Below are 17,713 nucleotides of genomic sequence, written 5' to 3' on the forward strand. Positions count from 1 at the left end.
TTTACTGTGTGATTTTTCAAATGGAACCCTTTAAAGGTTTAGTACTGATAACTGATGTCATCATTAGATACCTTTAAAACCATGCCAAACTCTTTTCGCTTATTCTAGCAGACCCCGGGCTGCTTAGGTAAAATCCGTACCGGGTTTGTACAAGCCATCAGATCCTTTTTCCACACCCTTGAATATCCCTAAAAGGGGGAAACATAAAAAATTAAATCTCTAAAGTAGGGTTCTAAATTGTAACATTGCAAAAATCGAAAATTAACTCCCCCAAAGCATCATAAGTTCTTTAAGAGCTCTGGATATACCCAATTTTTGTGAAACATCAATTTCAGAATTTGAAGATAAAACCTTATGTTTTCGCTTCTTTGAAATGAATTTAAGTAATTACATCATGAGTAATAAGGAATAAGTGTGACATGGACCTTAATAGAGGGACCCTTAATAAAACGTCATAACGACGCTATTCATATACTTTTCACAAAAAAAGCCTAATCTCTTTGGGGAAATCATTTTATTGTTTCAAACTTTTTTTAAGTTAATGACAAATAATTTCTTTATTCAGATTTTTTCGGAAAATTTTTCTATTTGGCTACATCCCAAGTTATAGCTGTTTTCGTATGGAAATTTAGTGGAGAAAATTGCCAAAAATGAGGTTTTTGGAAGATTTTAAAGTCTATTCACGATAAGTGTGCACTCTTTTTTCTTTTACCTATAACTTTTGAAGGAATTCTTCAATCTTTATAAATTTGGTATCATTGGAAAGATATTAGTGAGTGGAACAATTTGAAATAAAAAAATCTTTAAAAAAATTCTAAAAATGAAGATGAAAATGAAGAAGAAAAAAATGAAGATCTTGTAGAAAAGCACGAATACGTAAGTGGATGCCAGCAGACTAATATTTTTCAGCAACAACTTGACGCTAATAAAGCCCTAACCCAACTGTTGACTCGAGATTAGAGCCAATGAAACAGTGCCAGTACAACTGGTTGAGCGTAAAGAAAAGGGTTAGGAATATGTTACTTTTTAAATTTTGATTTAATTTTAATTTAACACCCCTGTGTCACAGACCTGGTGGACCCCCCACCCCGGTGGAAAAATAGGACAAAAAATCGTCCCCAGTGGAAAAAATATCCTACAATTTCAACCCCACTGAGAAATTGCTCTATGATTTTATCACCATTGAAAACTGAATGTAAAAAATTGCACTCAAAAACCATCTCCACTGGAATTTTCGAGCTGGAAACAATATATTTCTATCCCCATTGGCATTTCGATAGAAATTTTCATCCCCACTGAGGGAAAAAGTTCTACCAGGGCACTGAGACAGGGGTGTGTTTTACGAAACACAAGTCTTAGATTTTTAGACATAAACTAGAATGATACAGGACCAGACCTGATCAGACAATTAGAATTAGTTATTGTCCACAAAATGATTTGATTCACATTCTAAAATAGCTAGATTACTAATTACTATTTAATTAGTTTCGGCACAATATCAGATACCGTAATACTTCTTAAAAAGATCTGTTCAAAGCGCTTCCTTCCGAAAACCTTTATCCCAACTTCCATGATAAAGTAATGTAGTAACAGCTAAAGAAACTAGAAAATCAAATACATGCTTTTTTGTAAGTGTCTGCCCCTATATCAGGCTCGCATTTTATTGTTCTTAAACAATAGAGCCATTGTTTAGGTACCAAAAACTGAGCCTGCATATGCTTATAAACGTCATGCTTATAAAAGGAAAAACGTGTAGTCGTAAAAGGTTTGTAAAATAAGTCAGCGAAAGACCTTAGAATTTTTATGCCACTATAATCAACATGGCTTCGTTACTTTAAAAATGAAAACCCCCTGATTGTCCCTTACAATTTCAAGTCTTGGTAAACTTAAGAAGGGGTTGAAACCACGAAGAAAGTATGATAAAAACAAGTTTTACGTTTCAATGCATTGTTTTCAATTCCCTGCATACCACATATAAATACACAAACTATGAAGAAATTTCATCTACAAAAAAACTACATACAAACCACAGTAAAAGAGTGAAAAAAAATATAATTTCGAAGAAAAAATTTAAACACTACAAACAACAAATATACAATAATTACATGCCAAATGTAAGGATTTCAGTTTTAAGTTTTCAAGTTGCAGATATAACTTCATTATCTATACACCCGGGGTCGTGTCGCTGGACTTTGAAAAGTGGACCCTGTCAGATATGAATTTTCGGTAAATTTATTACCTTAGTTTTCACCCTGAAAATTGTCTAAAATAGCCAAAAGACCATGTCAGATAATGTTGAAAATTATTAAATTTGAGACCCTGTCATATATCTTAGAGGTGACCAGCGCCACGTCCCCGTACCCAATTTTGCCTAAGTGCCCCCCCCCCCCACTTGGCTATATACCTTAAACCAAGTAGATATAATTATAGTGCAAGTGTCATCGAAACAAAGAAAATACACAGAAGTTTATTCAGCTTGCTTTTACGTCAGAATAGTGTCAGCGCCAATATAAAAATGGAATGCTTTTTGAAAATTAAAACGAAAAGGAGACTATAAAAGAACTTACTTAAAAACAATACATAAATAAATTTTTCCATAGCGAAAAAAATAAAATAAATGGTGAATGGTTGATATAATTTATGTGTATGCATCATATACTGTGTGATTATTCCCAAAATGTAAATGAGGTAACTTTTTCTTGAGTCTTTTGCAATTTCATTATAGATAATAAAAATTGAGCTTTTTATGTGTTAGTAACAGCTACTTCAATGCTTTAGAATTGTTTCTAATACAAAACTTTCACGCTAGCCCCAAAGAGTGCTAAAGTCACTGACACCGTTGCAAATGCCCTTAAGAGTTGATAACTAAAAATTATCTACAAACAACAAAAAAGTTTCATTATCTAAAACATTAAAATATATGTTTTATGAAAACAAAACCCAAAATTTTTTTCTCAATTCACATAACTGGAGGGGGATTGTGAGGATCATTTCTGTCCGGATGATCATCATTGTTATCATGTCGTGCTGGTTTAGATCCATCACGAACACTTGTTGGACGGAATAAATACAAAGCAGCAGCAACAACAACCCATGCAATAAACATCATAAACATTGTCATCCCAGTATCTTCATTTTGATTTGGGCCGGGTGGATTCCCAAAACATTGGTCATCAGTACAGTAGTTTTGTGATTGTCGTAGAAGAGAAATCAATCTACGCATCGCACCTGCAGGGCTAAAGATACACTCACATGGGTCAAATGGTGGTGGCTCACCCATGTTTGATTGACTGAAGTGAAATGAGAAATAAACAAAAAATTAGATCCTATATATCAAACCTGGTAGAGTAGCAAAAAAATATCATCATCAACATGCATAGTTTTGTCAACAGGGATTATTGAGATCTGTTCAGATGGTTCAAACAAATGTCTTTAATGGATAACAGATTGACAGTGCTGCAAATATAGGGAAATTTCAGTTGGTCGGTAATTTTTCGTGTGTAACAAGCAGGGGGTCTGGCGGAACCATCTTTGTAGTTTGTTATTACAGATTGACTTATTGGATTATAAGATTGGCTGAACACCTATTTTAATTTAAAAACTGTTCCTCTTTCAATTTTCAATTTTAGAAGCGCTATTAAGTATTTATCTAAGCCTCTAATCTTCAAATTTTAACCGAGCAAAATGAAAAACTGTGCTTAATAATGGCCGGTAGATACTACAAAATGACGGGTAAATACCAGTCACCGGCCGTTATTTGCAGCACTGATTGGTTTAAATATTTTTTCCAGAAAGTAAACCGCTGAGGAGATATTGTACGTACAAGACATGTTGCGTTACATACAGAAGGGTTTTGGGAATATCTTAATTTTGAAGCTATCATAACAGTAGCATTTTTTCATGGTATACCTTAATGGACCTTGTTTTTGCAATAACTAATTTTGGCACGAAGCAAAAATCCTTAAAATAATTTCAGTTTGATGAGGACTTAATCATTCAGATATTTTCAAATACCCAATCATTGGTTGTTTATGGCCAGATCAGTTAATTAGACAAACATCATCGCTTAAATAACCAGTCATCAGTTGCTTAGCCTAAATTGATAATAGAAAATGTAATGGAAGAAAAACTATAAATAGTTATGTTGTTATTTCTTCTCGGTGATTGTATGATTTGAGCATATCCCTAAGTGTTAATTTGGTATAGCCTGGATAGCTGGTGAAGAAAACCTGTTTGCTGAATTTTATGATGGAAATGGCTTTGGTAATGGACTTGGTCACCAGACGAGACCTAGCATAGTATCTGTGCTCATATCTTGACTGTCATAGAAAATTTGAGATTTTCATGATATCTTTTGGGAATTCTCTACCGTAAGTTGGTCTAAATGTTGACATCCCTTTTTAATTTCAACACCCTTTTTAGAGATAGGAATAATAGGAAGGTCTATTTATCTATTGTGGTTGAGTTACAGGAGGTTCTGGAGCCTATTCTCACAACTATAGATACTTTGAGTAAGCATCTCATCAGCACCTTTTACTTACTACCCAATTCCTCTCACATGGCATGGGTTGACCCGGGCGAAGGTTCATTCACTTGCCAAGTGAACCATTGTGAGTGGGAATCAACCCTTTGTGTCCTGTACAGGAATCAAGGTTGATGTCCACTATACCACGACACCTTTTGGGATCACTCTGATAAACAAAAAATTTTTCCTCTTTGATTGCTAAGAAAAGAAAAATAGTTTCCATTAGCGATTCAGACCTTCAAATTATTCCTGTCTCTGAAGAAGGGTGTTGAAATCAAGAGGGATATCAACATTAAATCAACTTACGGTATATATCACGTCAAAAGACAAAGATTATTTTAAAGATGAAAGACATATTCTCAACAAAATGTTTGGTACATGCTTTAACTAATATTATTCATCATCTTGTAATTGTTTTGCTGGAGTTTTAAATCATTCAACATGGCAGCGTGAATGACCCATGGCTCTGAACATACCCCAAACATTTACGGTCATGTTGTGTCATCTTTCTTTTGGCCCAAACATTTTAATGCTCTAACATTTTAATGTTCTAACATTTTAATGTTCTAACATTTCAATGTTCTAATATTAATGTCCTAATAAATGCATTAATGGTTCAGGCAGCCAGAGAGGTTTCGGCCACAAAATTTTGGATTTTTGCCCTCGAAAACCTGGCCTAGATAGGCCCCAGAGTATGGGGCAAGTTTGGTCTGTGTTCATCAGGACTTTTAAGCTCAAAATTGCCAAGTGGCCCAGAAAATTTCGGGCAATATAAGCTTTTAACTACTGTCAGCCGTGTCGTGGGTCTGCAGTGTGATAAGCGCAAGGCAGGTCCATTGTTAACACAAATTGCTAAAACAAAAAAGCACACCCTACTCCAATTGTCTTATAGATAATGGATATGTTTTCTTTCTAAATGTACACAATGATGCAGAGGCAATAGACCTTTTTTCAAAGAGACAACCCTGTTGAATAATTATGTAGTCCAGCAGCCATACAAACAATGATACAGCAATGGATAATTACTGTTTCATGCATATTGTAATAATCATGCATGGGTGTATCATTGTTTTTCTGCTGGACTACATAATTATTCAACAGGGTGGCCTCTTTGAAAAAAGGTCTATGATGGTCGACACCGTAAATTTTGATTTAACCCCTGCCTCCTGACATTTTGAAAATGTTGAAAGAATAAAAAAATGACACAAATGGTCTAAAATTTTTGATCAAGCAGCTTCGTAACTGTTTAACTTGGCTTTAAATTCAACATATAATGTCAATTACCCCTCAGCTTTGCCTTATGTCCAAGTTCCTCTTCTTTTTCTTCACTTGCCTTTCTCCACAACACACTTTAAAAATTTTCAGTGATTTTTTTACGCCATGCCACTTTTTGATATAAACAATTGGCGTGGTCAATGCAACTAGGTTACTAGTAAACGTGTCGGACCTTATATGATCGAAATTTATTGTATGGTGTGTGTCCATAGTCATCGAATCCGGAGTGTTTTCGTTCGGTCCGGATTGGATTTGAAGATCGAAGAAACAACAAAAACACTGGGAGGACTGCGTAGCACCTTGTCGCCTTGTTTTGTATGTTGTAGGAAAAATCAATCACCCATCAATCATGACTGATTATGAAAGAATACTGTGTGTTAAAAATGAAGTTTTTATGTACAAGATACCCCCAAGGAATAGTGCAAGAGGATATAGGTAAAACTTTTCTTTCTATTCGTCAATAAATTTAGGAACCAAACACCCCCCTTTTTTTTCTTTTTTTTTTTGGAATCGCAATCAAGCCAATCGAACGTAATCGAATGCGATCAAATAATTGGGATTGATTGATTGTAGAACGTAATCGAATCTCAATCGAACGGCCGATTCCTGGGTAATTTTGATTCGGCGTTCGATTCGTTCGATTGACACACCGTCACGTGCGCGTTTGGTTTGGGAACGCGAAACACGAACGCGAACTACCCATGTCTAAACTTTTCAATATATCTCCAGAACTAACAGATTTTTTGAAATTCTGTAAAAAGCTCTAAGTTCCTGAATAGTTTTACTATGTTCTGTGAAAAAATCATAACCATCAGTCAAATACTCGTTCGTCTATCTTTACTTGAAATAGGGACGGGATAAGGCCGATGAAATTTACATATGAGTTTACCGTCGTGAACTTACCCAAAAATAGATGCGGCATGATTTCATTATTCATTATTCATTATTTTCCCAACAGCACCTTATCCACCATTTCTGCCAATCATGCTCTCTCAAAATAAAAAAATTTGCTTCGCTTAAACCCTTCGCATCTTTTGCGAACGAAAAATAAAGATCGATTGCTACAGTGGCGCTAGATTTTGCAAAAAACTAAAATGGCGGTCAGGGCGGTTTGGCAGATATATGGGCGGGACGCCCACTGCAGTTGTAGGATTGAGGGCGGCAGCATTTTCTGTAATAAATCTTCTTTGTTTACCCGTGTAAACATGCGTATAGACGATTTTAACAAAGATAGAGGTTGTAGTTGTAAAGAAATATGGAAATAATGAAAAATTTATGAATTTTGAACATAATGAAATTTTCATGCGGGTGCTTTTTAGAGATGCGGGCGGCCGACGGTAAACTCATATATAAATTTCATCGGCCTAAGGCTGGGACAATCTATTTAAAGGATATGGACAAAAAAGGCACTTTTTTGGGTGATAATTAAGATTTTACTTAAAAACTTTAATTCTCTTACCCCCGTCTCGCCCCCCCCCTGATATGAGCAAGGGAACCATAATGGCCACCCCTACTGAAAATTTCAGATCAAAATAAACAAGGAATTAATTCCTGTAACTTGAAGAAAATTGGAAAAAGCTGGTTTTTGACTGTTTCTGATCCTAAAGTGCTATTTAGTAAAAGCTATGCAATTTATGTTTGGATTTCTAGAAAGCTTACCCATTCATTGTTAATACATTTTTTATTTGAAAGTAATCTCTTCATGGAATAAAAAGATACAGTCAATCTTGTAGGGTCATTTTTCAAAAATTTTTTGCCAAATTCGATTTTTGCATTTCGCCAATTTAACCTACGCAAACGCACGTGCCGTCTGGGGAAGTAGATAGATAGAGGATGGCACAAACCACACAAAAAGCCAGTCTAGAAAGGAGGAAAATATTACGTCCGAGATGCGCCAACTTAACTGGGAATAGTTGAAAGCAGGCTGGAACTTCGATTTTTGAGGATTACGATTTTACCAGTTTTTTAGCAATTTTTGCCTCGCTAACCCAAATCTCGCAACCTCTTTACCTTAAGGAAGATCGAAATTAGAGTTTTTCAGCATTCCGAAAAAAACGCATAGCAGAAATTTTTTCATCTTCACAGGATTGATTCTCAACAACAAAATACATCTTTTGGTCTTTGGGTTTGTTTCTGACTTTTTTCCTTCAAAGAATATCAATCACTTTCCTTTTCCCCTTGAGCGTGCGAGAAAAAAATGATTAGCTCGCGTTTTTGCGTGTGGATTTGATCCACTCTTTATGATAAAAAAGCTACCGTTGCTTGGAGTTGAGGCTTCTTCACAATCACAATAAGTTTTGTCCGAGGACTTCCTCTAACCTTATATGTCCAGCTGCCATCCTTTTGTAATTTTGTTTTCTCCTTTGCCTTTCTATGCCATTCTTTGATAGTTTCGCGTTCTTTTTTCAAGAAATCATTGGTTACTCTAAATTCGTCTTACTTTAATTTGTGGACTGATGCCAGAATCTGACGTTTCTCTTCTTTGTTCTTTAGCAGTGTGGCTCGAATCCTTCAGATCCTTGGTTAGAAAAAGCTACACCTGTTTACTTTTTTCTTGCCAGATTCAACAAGCCATCAACAAACAAAATTACCAATGACATCTGAAAATTCACATGACCTTTCCACAGTAGACACTTCTAAATTATATGCCATTAGGAAGATATTCAGAAATTAACCAATCGGGTTTACAATCGGAATTAATACTGTTTTACCTGGGGTTAAACGTATAAAAGAAAATTGAAACGGTTTATTTTTTTCTTCATTATATATTTAAGTTTCCGTTATCAAAATTCTAGAAATGCTAATTTGTAGACCATATTAGAAAATGTTTATATATTTCGCTAATTAAACACTTACAGAAAGATATATTTCTTACTATTTTTACCCCGCTTTTTAAACATCGTCTTCTGTGGGCATGATATAAGGCAGAGACAAAACACCCTCATCGTAAGATTCTCGTGGGTCGTCTCATTGTTTGTTCCTTTAGTCAAGTCTGTTGGTCCTATTGTTCATGCTAAATCCATACACGATGATGTCAATGTTTGGCGGCATACCTGAAAATAAAAACAAAAAGATTATTATTATTTTTGCATAAATTACGCTACATTATACGTTATTATAAAATTATACAAAACGAGAGCAAGGCTAGACCGCCCGCATAGAGAGCGTGAGCCCTAATATTTCAGGGCCATCAGGGGAAAACAAAAGTGATCAATGTTCTTCGAAGGAAGAACTTGTAAAAAAAAACTCTAGACAAAAAGATGTCTTTCGAGGTTGGGAATGGATCCTGCCGAGATGGAAAAAAGTTGACTAGGGTTTTTTTGGCAAACCCAAAAAGTACTCTAATTTTTTTTCTTCCCTCAAGCCCTGTTGAAGCCCCTGTACAATTTTTTTTTGAATAGCCCAATGATTTTCCAAAAAAAAGATTGCCCTGGTGGGATTCGAACCCACTAAATGCAAAGTTCCAATGATCAGAAACCCAATGCTCTAACCACTGCACCATAGATTCATGCCAAGAGAGTGTTTCTGACAGCTATTTATATTGTACAAACTACAGACCAGGCTATAATAAGAGAAAATCACAAAATAGTGTTTATTTCAAGCTCCAACCCTGGTACCCTAACTGATAATAACCCAATTCCTAGCCAATCTGATACACAACCACACCCAAATCACATCCATACCCAACCACACCCATACCCAACCACACCCATACCCAACCACACTCATACCCAACCACACCCATACCCAACCCTACTAATTTGTCTGCAGGTCCTGACAATATTCCTGCATGCCAGATCAGAAAAATATATTTGTGTCCTTTGCTTTTTTGAAGAAGCCATCACCTGGCATCGTTGCAGCATGAGATTCTGGACTAAGATTCCACTGACTTTTCCCAAGAAAATTTCTTTTACTTTATTTTCACTTACTGTTTAAATCTCTTTGACAACAAGTTTGTTTTGATACTTCAACCAAGTTTATCAATCAAACTTTCGCCATCCCATAATCACCAAATGTATATTTAAAGCATTTTGCATAATTTGAAGAAGTAATTAACAATTTAATCACACACTCGCTGTTCACTCGTCTGATAACATCTTGATGGCATTATTTGTTTTATGTTGTTTTTCTCTAGAGACGCTTTTTCCAGCATGTATTATTGATTGACATGTCAAAGTTACTGAGTGTCAATAACAGATCTCACAATTTTCCGCAGAAGAACAGACTTTTATTATATCTGTTCTGGACCCTTGTGCGATCGCATTTAGGGACACTGTCAAATCAAATGTACAAAAAGTGCACACTGTTAAAATGGATGATACCGGGTGTGCCACAAAAAAGTTTCTCTCTTTAAAACTAATTTTCTAGAAATCTAAAGATTTTAAAAGAACCATTCCTACTTAACTGGAAAGAAGAAAGATAAACTTAAATTTTGATGGTTCATTTATTAAATTCGATTCATTAGATCAAAAGTTATGTTCAATTGAATAAAAAAGTTACTTTCTGAAATTGTTAAAAAACGTTAAAAATCGACCTATCAAATCAAACAGAAGCATAATTACACGATACATCAGTATTTTCGTTTCAGTCATTAAAATGATAATTAGCTGTCTAAATGACCTTTTGTTGTGTAAAGGAAAGTTGAATTTCAATAAAAGGCAGAAAATTCGTCGAAAAAGGCAAAAAAATCTGGTAAAATTCATGAAAATACATAAAATATTGGTTTCGAGGTAGATCCAGCCTTACACAGACTCTATCCAATCTAAAACCGAAAATCGGAGGAAAATTTCGGTAAAAGTAAATTAAAGTGATTTTGATGAAGATTTTATACCCTTTCGGCCTTTCAGTTTCGAAATTTTAATCATGTAAAGGTTATTGCGATTGCCAATTTTATATAAAAATTTGATAGGTCGATTTTCAACGTTTTCGAGTACTTTCAAAAAGTAACTTTTTTATTCAATTGAGCATAACTTTTGATCTAATGAATCGAATTTAATAAATGACCCATTAAAATCTAAGCTTATCTTTCTTCTTTCCAGTAAAATAGGAATTGTTCTTTTAAAATCTTTAGATTTCTAGAAAATTAGTTTTAAAGAGAGAAACTTTTTTGTGGCGCACCCGGTATAAAAGGACATGTTCATTAAAAGCCACTACTAAATCAATCATTGAAGAATTTCAAAAGTACAACTTTAGCTGTAACTTTTTTTGTAATTGTCACTCACAGGTCAATGGAATTTTTCAAGGATTCTTTAGGTAAGATAAAAGGGATTGTTTTTTCCCCCGAAAAAAGCAAACGCTAAAAAAAGAAATATGATGAAAAGTATACAGTGCACTGACTATCCAATTACTTTTTTTTAGGTGTAAGGTCTATTTTTTTGACATTGCAAATTGTTTAGTTGGAAACTTTTTTCTGAAAATTGGAAAAAACCAAGGAAATTTTCCTCAAAATTGCAAAATGTGTAAGAAATCAAATTTTTCAAAAACTTCCTGAGACAAAGTCAGGCTAGCTCTAAAGCTCTAAAACAGCATCTAGTAATGGGAATCCAAACTGTAAAGTGCGCTCACAAACATCAATTTGTCAGATGTAACAAAATTAATAATGGCACTGTAACCATTGACAATCAAACAAAGCATTTTCTTTCAAGGACCTTGTAAACATTCGAACAACTTCCATCGAGATAATCTGCTGCAGCTAAGTAACATTTTGCACAGTTTAAGGATCGCGCCAAGTTGTAAAAAAGCCACCCGCGGAGTACACCTCCCTCACAGGTGAAAATGTTTAATCTGTCAATCATTTTCTCAAGCAAAGAGTACGCGAAGCGATTCTAGCTTTACAATATTGCCGCAGATCATCATCACGACTTTTGAAAAATTGAAATTGAAAGAATGCTTAGGATAAACCAAACAGCAGAAATTGATTTTTTGAATTTCTTTTGACTGCAATGATTAGTTCCCGCTAAAATTAGTTCCCTTAAAGGTAGATTCAGGGCTTTTACTCAATGGTCCTTTGCCTTTAACCAAACTTATGATAATTATGCATTAATATGTCTTTGTTTTGATGCTGAATTTTTTAATTATTCAATATGACATCCTGACTAGCAAAAGATCTATGGTGTTTACTTGCAAACTGTCTAAAGTGACTAATTTTTCAACTCAAATGAATAATCTTTTTTCGCGAGAAGTGGAATTTTAGTCTGAGAAGTGGAATTATAGTCTTGGAAGTGGAATCTTATGCCAAACAATGGTAACACACTCCCAAGGGTTTTTTCAAATTTTAATTTTTTGAAAAAAATCAGCCCTCAAAATGACTATTATTATATTCAGGGCTGCAGATTGGAAGCTAGAACAACCAGACTGGACAGTTCGAATGAGGATTGTGGAAATGAATGGTAGATGTATTTTGAATTTCGAAGATAAAATGTCAGGTTAGATTTTTCTTTGTATTTTTCTATTTCTTTTATAAGGAGGAAAACCATTTTCGTTAAGGCTATCTCAGTTAAAAACTATGACAAAAAACATTTAAGAAGAGCCTAGATAGTGAAAATTTGGAAGATACACAGAGAGATTTGGAGTTCAGAATCAAAATGTAAAGGCTTAAATGTATAAGGTTTGTGGCAGTGAAATTTGCTGGATTTAATCAATACCACAGGCCTGGCCATGAAGAAAAGCCTGCGTGTGCCATTATAGCACTTGCAAGCCTTAAATTTGGACTTTCAATACCTGTTTTTGCTTGATTTAGGCGTGCTATTTTAGCACTCGCAAATAATTTTACGTGTGTGCTAGCGTGTGCGCGTGCTATAGCACGCCATTCAAGGCCAGGCCTGATACCACAATAATACCCTCTAAATTCCCCTACTGCTACAATTGTAACATGTTTCTTAAAAACAAAGATTTTGAGATAAAACTCTAGTGCTCAAAGAGTTTGACGTCAATCGATACTTTTATTTTTCGAAATTTCAGGTCAGCTGTTTGCTAAGGCACCAATCGATGAATATCCAGGTCCAACAGTTGAAGCAGTATCTGACAGTAGTCGATATTTCGTTATCAAAATACAAGAAGACGGAGGTATCTTATCAAGGATTTATTAATGTCTGTTTTTGGTGAAGCTATGATAAAATTATAAGCCAGTATTTTTTTTGCCAGTTTAATTTATTCATACCTTTGTGTGCTGTTTAAAATGTATCATTATTTTGGTTTTCTTGAAAAGCTTCAGAAATCCAATGATTGTATTAACCTCTAGCCATTCAAATTTTTAATTAAAATTCAATGAAATTTAAAGATCTCTTATATAAAACTTACTAATCAAGCTAATCAAGTTTCTGAAACTCAAAAAACACAAAGACGGGGGTAACTGTCGGACGGGAATTTTGTACCATGATACATATCCATATATCAAAATCAGAGGGGATGCATGCAGCCTAATACTAAACTAGATCAGAAACATGGACATTTGACATAAACTTTTACATGAATGAAATGAACTTTTTTGTATTACGATTTTGTTTACCACTTGTGGTAACAATTCAATTTATCTGATTTTCTAAAAGCAATTCGCACATTTTCCTCTTAAAATTAGTTTTTCTTTGAATTTTAGGAAGGCATGCATTCATTGGAATGGGTTTCAGTGATCGTGGTGATTCTTTTGATTTCAATGTTTCTCTTCAAGACCATTTCAAGTATGTTTTTTTTTAACTGTTTGTAACTTTTTTTTTTAATTTTCAACTGACCAACTTTTAATACTCTGCTCATTACGGACCTCTTTTTCAAATAGAACACAGTAATTACTTTTGAACCGGACATTTTCTTATATCTTTCAAAAAAGTGTTATCAATTTTGATAAAAAGGGCAAACTCCTGATTATGTCTAATTACATTGAATTTTCTTTTAAAAACAAGATGTGCAATAGTTTTATGCATGTAATAGCTAGTAAGTTCAACCTTATAATTGTCTCGTAGATTTTTAAGTGAATTTTGACACAAACGATTGACTTTGTTTTTCGCAATCAACGAAAATTTAAATATTTTTTTTCAGACGCGAAAAATTGGAGGATGAAATTTCCAAAGAAGAGAAAAAGCCACAGAAACATGTTGACATGAGTTTCAAAGAAGGACAAACCATCAAAATTAACTTCGGGGTATCTATTATTTGAGAATTAAGGAAATGGTTTGGTTTAGATTTTCCCAACCTCCCAGAATCTCCAGGATTAACAATATCATTGTCCGATAATAATAAAAGGCACAACAAAAGATCATGGTACCGTTTGCATTTTTTATTTTTTTATTCTTTTTACGTAAATACTTTGTTCCTTTTCAGAATAAATCAGGACAAGATTCAAGGCCAAAACCTAAAGCACAAGGTATGCTGAATTGATTTTGACATTTTATTCGGTTACAATGTTTCTAATTCGAACTTCTATTATTCGAACTAAAATATTGGTCCCCTCAGCTGAAAAAGTGATTTAAATTACTCTCTGTATTCGAATCTTTTGTCCCTTAAACATCGAATTAGAGAGAGTCAATTGAATGTTTTTATTTTAACTCTACTCTGTATGAAATTGAAAGGTTGAATAAACGAGGAGATAAATTCGACAGTGTTCTGCGCTTCTGCGTGAAATGTATCAGTCAAGGAGACCTTCACTTAATCAGCTGAAATGTTCAAAGCATAAAGTAGCTCATCCAAAGCTAAGAATTTGCTCATTTCATACTCTGGTATTTATCTAGCCCAGTTTTTTTATAATATATTTTTTGAAAAAATTCTAATGATATTTTTACATTTTAGCAGGTGGTAATATTGGTTTCCTACCGCCTCCACCCGGAGGAAACACACCTAAACTGGTGCCTCCGCCCGTAGGAGGTGTACCACACGCACGATCAGCGACACAGCCTGCACAACAAGATCCATTTACGAACGACCCATTCACGCAACAACCAGCAACACAGACTCAACAACAACCTAAAAGTACATCCGACTGGGGTGATTTCTCATCGTTCGGCCCATCAAAGTAAGTGGAATTATTTTTGAAATAGATTTTTCGAGAAAGATGGTATTTTCCCTCATTAAAAAAAGAGAAGTCATTTTTCCTCGCTCAGGGACAAGCAGTGACTTTTCAATTCTTTCACAAGTTTTCACGGCACCATATACACTGGAAATTCGTGCGTTCTCAATAAAGGAAGAAAATATCACACACACGATAATTAACGGGCAATGCTTATCTGAATTTTATTTCATTATCATTTTATTTTTCCTACCGTCATATTGTTGAAACTACTCTCAAGCCACCTTATTTGCGTTAAGGGAACTAATTTTCGTTGTTTTCGTGGGTTTTCGGCAAAACTGCGAAAGTTAGAAGCCGCAAATTAAATATTTGGCCATTTTGCATAAAAAAAAATTGAAAAATTCCTTAAAAAAATGAAAGAAATGTGTCCAAAATAGGGCGCCCCGTGAGAATTTATTCCAGCGAAATGTGATTTTTTTCGATATTTTTTTTCAACCGTGAAAATTAGCGCCCGCAAAAAATAAGTTCTCTCAAGGTAGGTTGAATATATGATTTGATCTTTTGAATTTCAGCACACAAGCATCAACAAATCCATCAACGACGAATAACAGCGGTGGCGGTGGAAATTGGGTCACTTTTTAAATTCAGATGAGTAGAATTGTAGTGTTGTTTCCAATGGTATCTTTATTTATTTTGAATGAATTTGAGAGAAATTTCGTTATTAGTTGGTTATTTGCGATTGATTATTTTTCAAATACCATGGAATGATGGAATACTCACAAAAAGGAAATCAATGATAATGAATTAAATTGAATATTTTTAATTGGTAATTTATGGACTTGCAACGAATGAAGTGTTTAGGTTTTGACTACGGCGTGTCTGGTCAAAATTGTGATAAATGCGCCTCTAATGTGTAACACAAAAAAATAATTAATAAAACTGAAAATTCGTAAAACCTAAAGTTTTTCTGTGAAAGTTATTCATTTGTCAAATTTTTGAATAAGGTGCAATACACTGCCATGATTAACGCACTAGATACGAAAGGTGATTTTTTTGAAAATTGCTGGGCTTGAAATAACGGTAAGACATTGGATATTGTCCGACCCAAAATGCTCCTTGTCCGACCCAAATTGCTCCTTGTCCGACCCAAAAATCATAATTTTCAAACTAAAGAAAAAACTCTGATCGGACATTTTGTCCGACCGACGAAATCGTTATTTCAATCCTTGAAATTGAGTTGCAGTTTTTTAAAAATTAATTATAATTTGTTTCCTTCCTAATTTTTAATAGCAAACAACTCAATAATTACATAAAGTGCATCCATTAAAATGAAATAGAATTTGAAATATAGTAAAACCCTTGAAATTTTTTTAACGAGATTATATTGGTTTTTATTAAGGCAAATGTGAAAAATTGGTCGTTGTATTCAAAATTATGAAGACTTTTTCTTTAAAATGAATCCTTTTAATCATTTGGTATGGACGCACTGTTTAATTTGTAGATATTACTACGAGTTACCGTTTATGTTTGTATTTTTGGCTTTTCTTTTTTTAGCCAGAAGGGAGTATAGTTATTAATTTTGATCAATTCTAATGAATTAAATTTGGCATAGATATCATCTAGTTTTGTCTTGAAGATTGTATTTGTCTTAGGGAAAAACATTTCGTTTGTAGATTTTTTGCGCTATAAGCGAATTTAGCTCTATTTTTTTCTTTATTATCTTTTTTATGTTTCTTAATTTTTGTATAGTAGAATAATAATATGAGACTTTTCCCTAAATTATGCTGCGCCTTATGTACTTTCATTTAAAACTCTTTCCCTAGACAAGAAATCGTACATGAAATAGACATACCCTGAAACACCTGGAAACCTGAAAATGAAGGCTTTCAGGAATTAAACAAAATACAATCTAGAAATTTTATTTTTGGGTCTTGATCATTGACTTCCGAGCCCGAAGGGCTAGAGACGAGACTCCTGGATGGGAAAAAATTATATCGCTAGAATTCGAAAAATATGCCACGTAAAAAAACAAAGAAGGTGTAGACTTAATCCGTAATTATAAATACGGCGCAAACCTTAAGGCTTCACTTTTTCTTACTTAAGAAAGGTTGAAGACTCATCTTCAAACTCAATGGTCTTGATGTAAAACGCTTTCACAATTTCATCATGAGTCAGAATGGTATACTTGATATTGTAGAAATCTAGTATAAATTTCTGGTAAAATTAGCCATATTTTGTTCCAAAACTTAGGGAAAACGATTTCTTGATTTCTGTCAGAACCGTGACAAGCAAAATTTAAACAAAATTTAGTACAGTTTGATAAGTTTTAAGTTTCTTGATTGCGAAATTAGATACGCACAAGAAATTGTTTCTAGACCTAAAATTGCAAAAAAATTGAACAAAAGCTAATATTGTTGTGAATTTTGCTTTTTAGTAACTTTTGTGATCGCGAAACTTTTTGCGAAGAAAACTTGTTTTGCGTGTATTTGATTTTTGTTTTTTTAGTCGTATTCTCCCCAAATAGATATCGTCTTAAGGTGTTTTGAGGGTGTAAAAAGTGAAAAATTTTCTTCGTCGCCCACCATGGTGGCGACATTTTTTTCCAAAACCAAAATGTTGGCCACCTCACTCAAAATGGCTCGCTGGGGCCCATGCTACCGTAAGTATCACCGCCCGAATAAAAATTTTCTCTGAAGAAAACTTGTAACCCAGGGTACAAGTTTTCTTCAAGATATATCGATATTTATTCGAGCTGTGATACTCACGGTAGAAAACTTGAGCTCTGGTACACCCAGGATAGTCAAGTCCTTAGACCACGTCTATTGATGAAAATAGGTTAATTTAATCAATGAATTCCGTGTAAACTTACTTTCGATGATCTATTAGACAAAAAGAAGACTCTTGTAAAATGAAAAGGC

The 17,713-nt window shown here is 34.2% G+C and overlaps 3 protein-coding genes across 4 annotated transcripts in view; 1 reads left to right on the top strand and 2 right to left on the bottom strand.

Moving 5' to 3' along the window:
* Positions 1-10,055, bottom strand: part of LOC136803432 (nuclear pore complex protein Nup155-like) — a 158,958-nt gene extending 148,903 nt beyond the window's left edge. Inside the window, exon 1 of the mRNA XM_067060151.1 lies at positions 10,049-10,055. The gene's annotated coding sequence lies outside the window, so the exon portion shown is untranslated. The remainder of the gene's footprint in view (positions 1-10,048) is intronic.
* Positions 2,960-3,280, bottom strand: LOC136803552 (small integral membrane protein 14-like). The gene has a single exon (XM_067060291.1). The coding sequence runs from the start codon at positions 3,278-3,280 to the stop codon at positions 2,960-2,962; it is 321 nt and encodes a 106-aa protein (XP_066916392.1).
* Positions 6,048-16,574, top strand: LOC136803433 (NECAP-like protein CG9132). Of its 2 annotated transcripts, none has more exons than XM_067060153.1 (8): positions 6,048-6,235; positions 12,125-12,225; positions 12,761-12,865; positions 13,395-13,476; positions 13,832-13,934; positions 14,114-14,156; positions 14,582-14,801; positions 15,368-16,574. In XM_067060153.1, the coding sequence occupies exons 1-8, from the start codon at positions 6,150-6,152 to the stop codon at positions 15,435-15,437; spliced, it is 810 nt and encodes a 269-aa protein (XP_066916254.1). In that variant the 5' UTR covers positions 6,048-6,149; the 3' UTR covers positions 15,438-16,574. The 2 variants fall into 2 exon arrangements, with proteins under 2 accessions (XP_066916254.1, XP_066916253.1); XM_067060152.1 differs by having other exon boundaries at positions 6,049-6,235; positions 14,579-14,801.
* The last annotated feature ends 1,139 nt before the right edge of the window (positions 16,575-17,713 follow it).

Source organism: Clytia hemisphaerica, unplaced genomic scaffold (genome assembly GCF_902728285.1).
Source record: "Clytia hemisphaerica strain Z4C2 unplaced genomic scaffold, Clytia hemisphaerica genome assembly, whole genome shotgun sequence".
NCBI lineage: Eukaryota > Metazoa > Cnidaria > Hydrozoa > Leptothecata > Clytiidae > Clytia > Clytia hemisphaerica.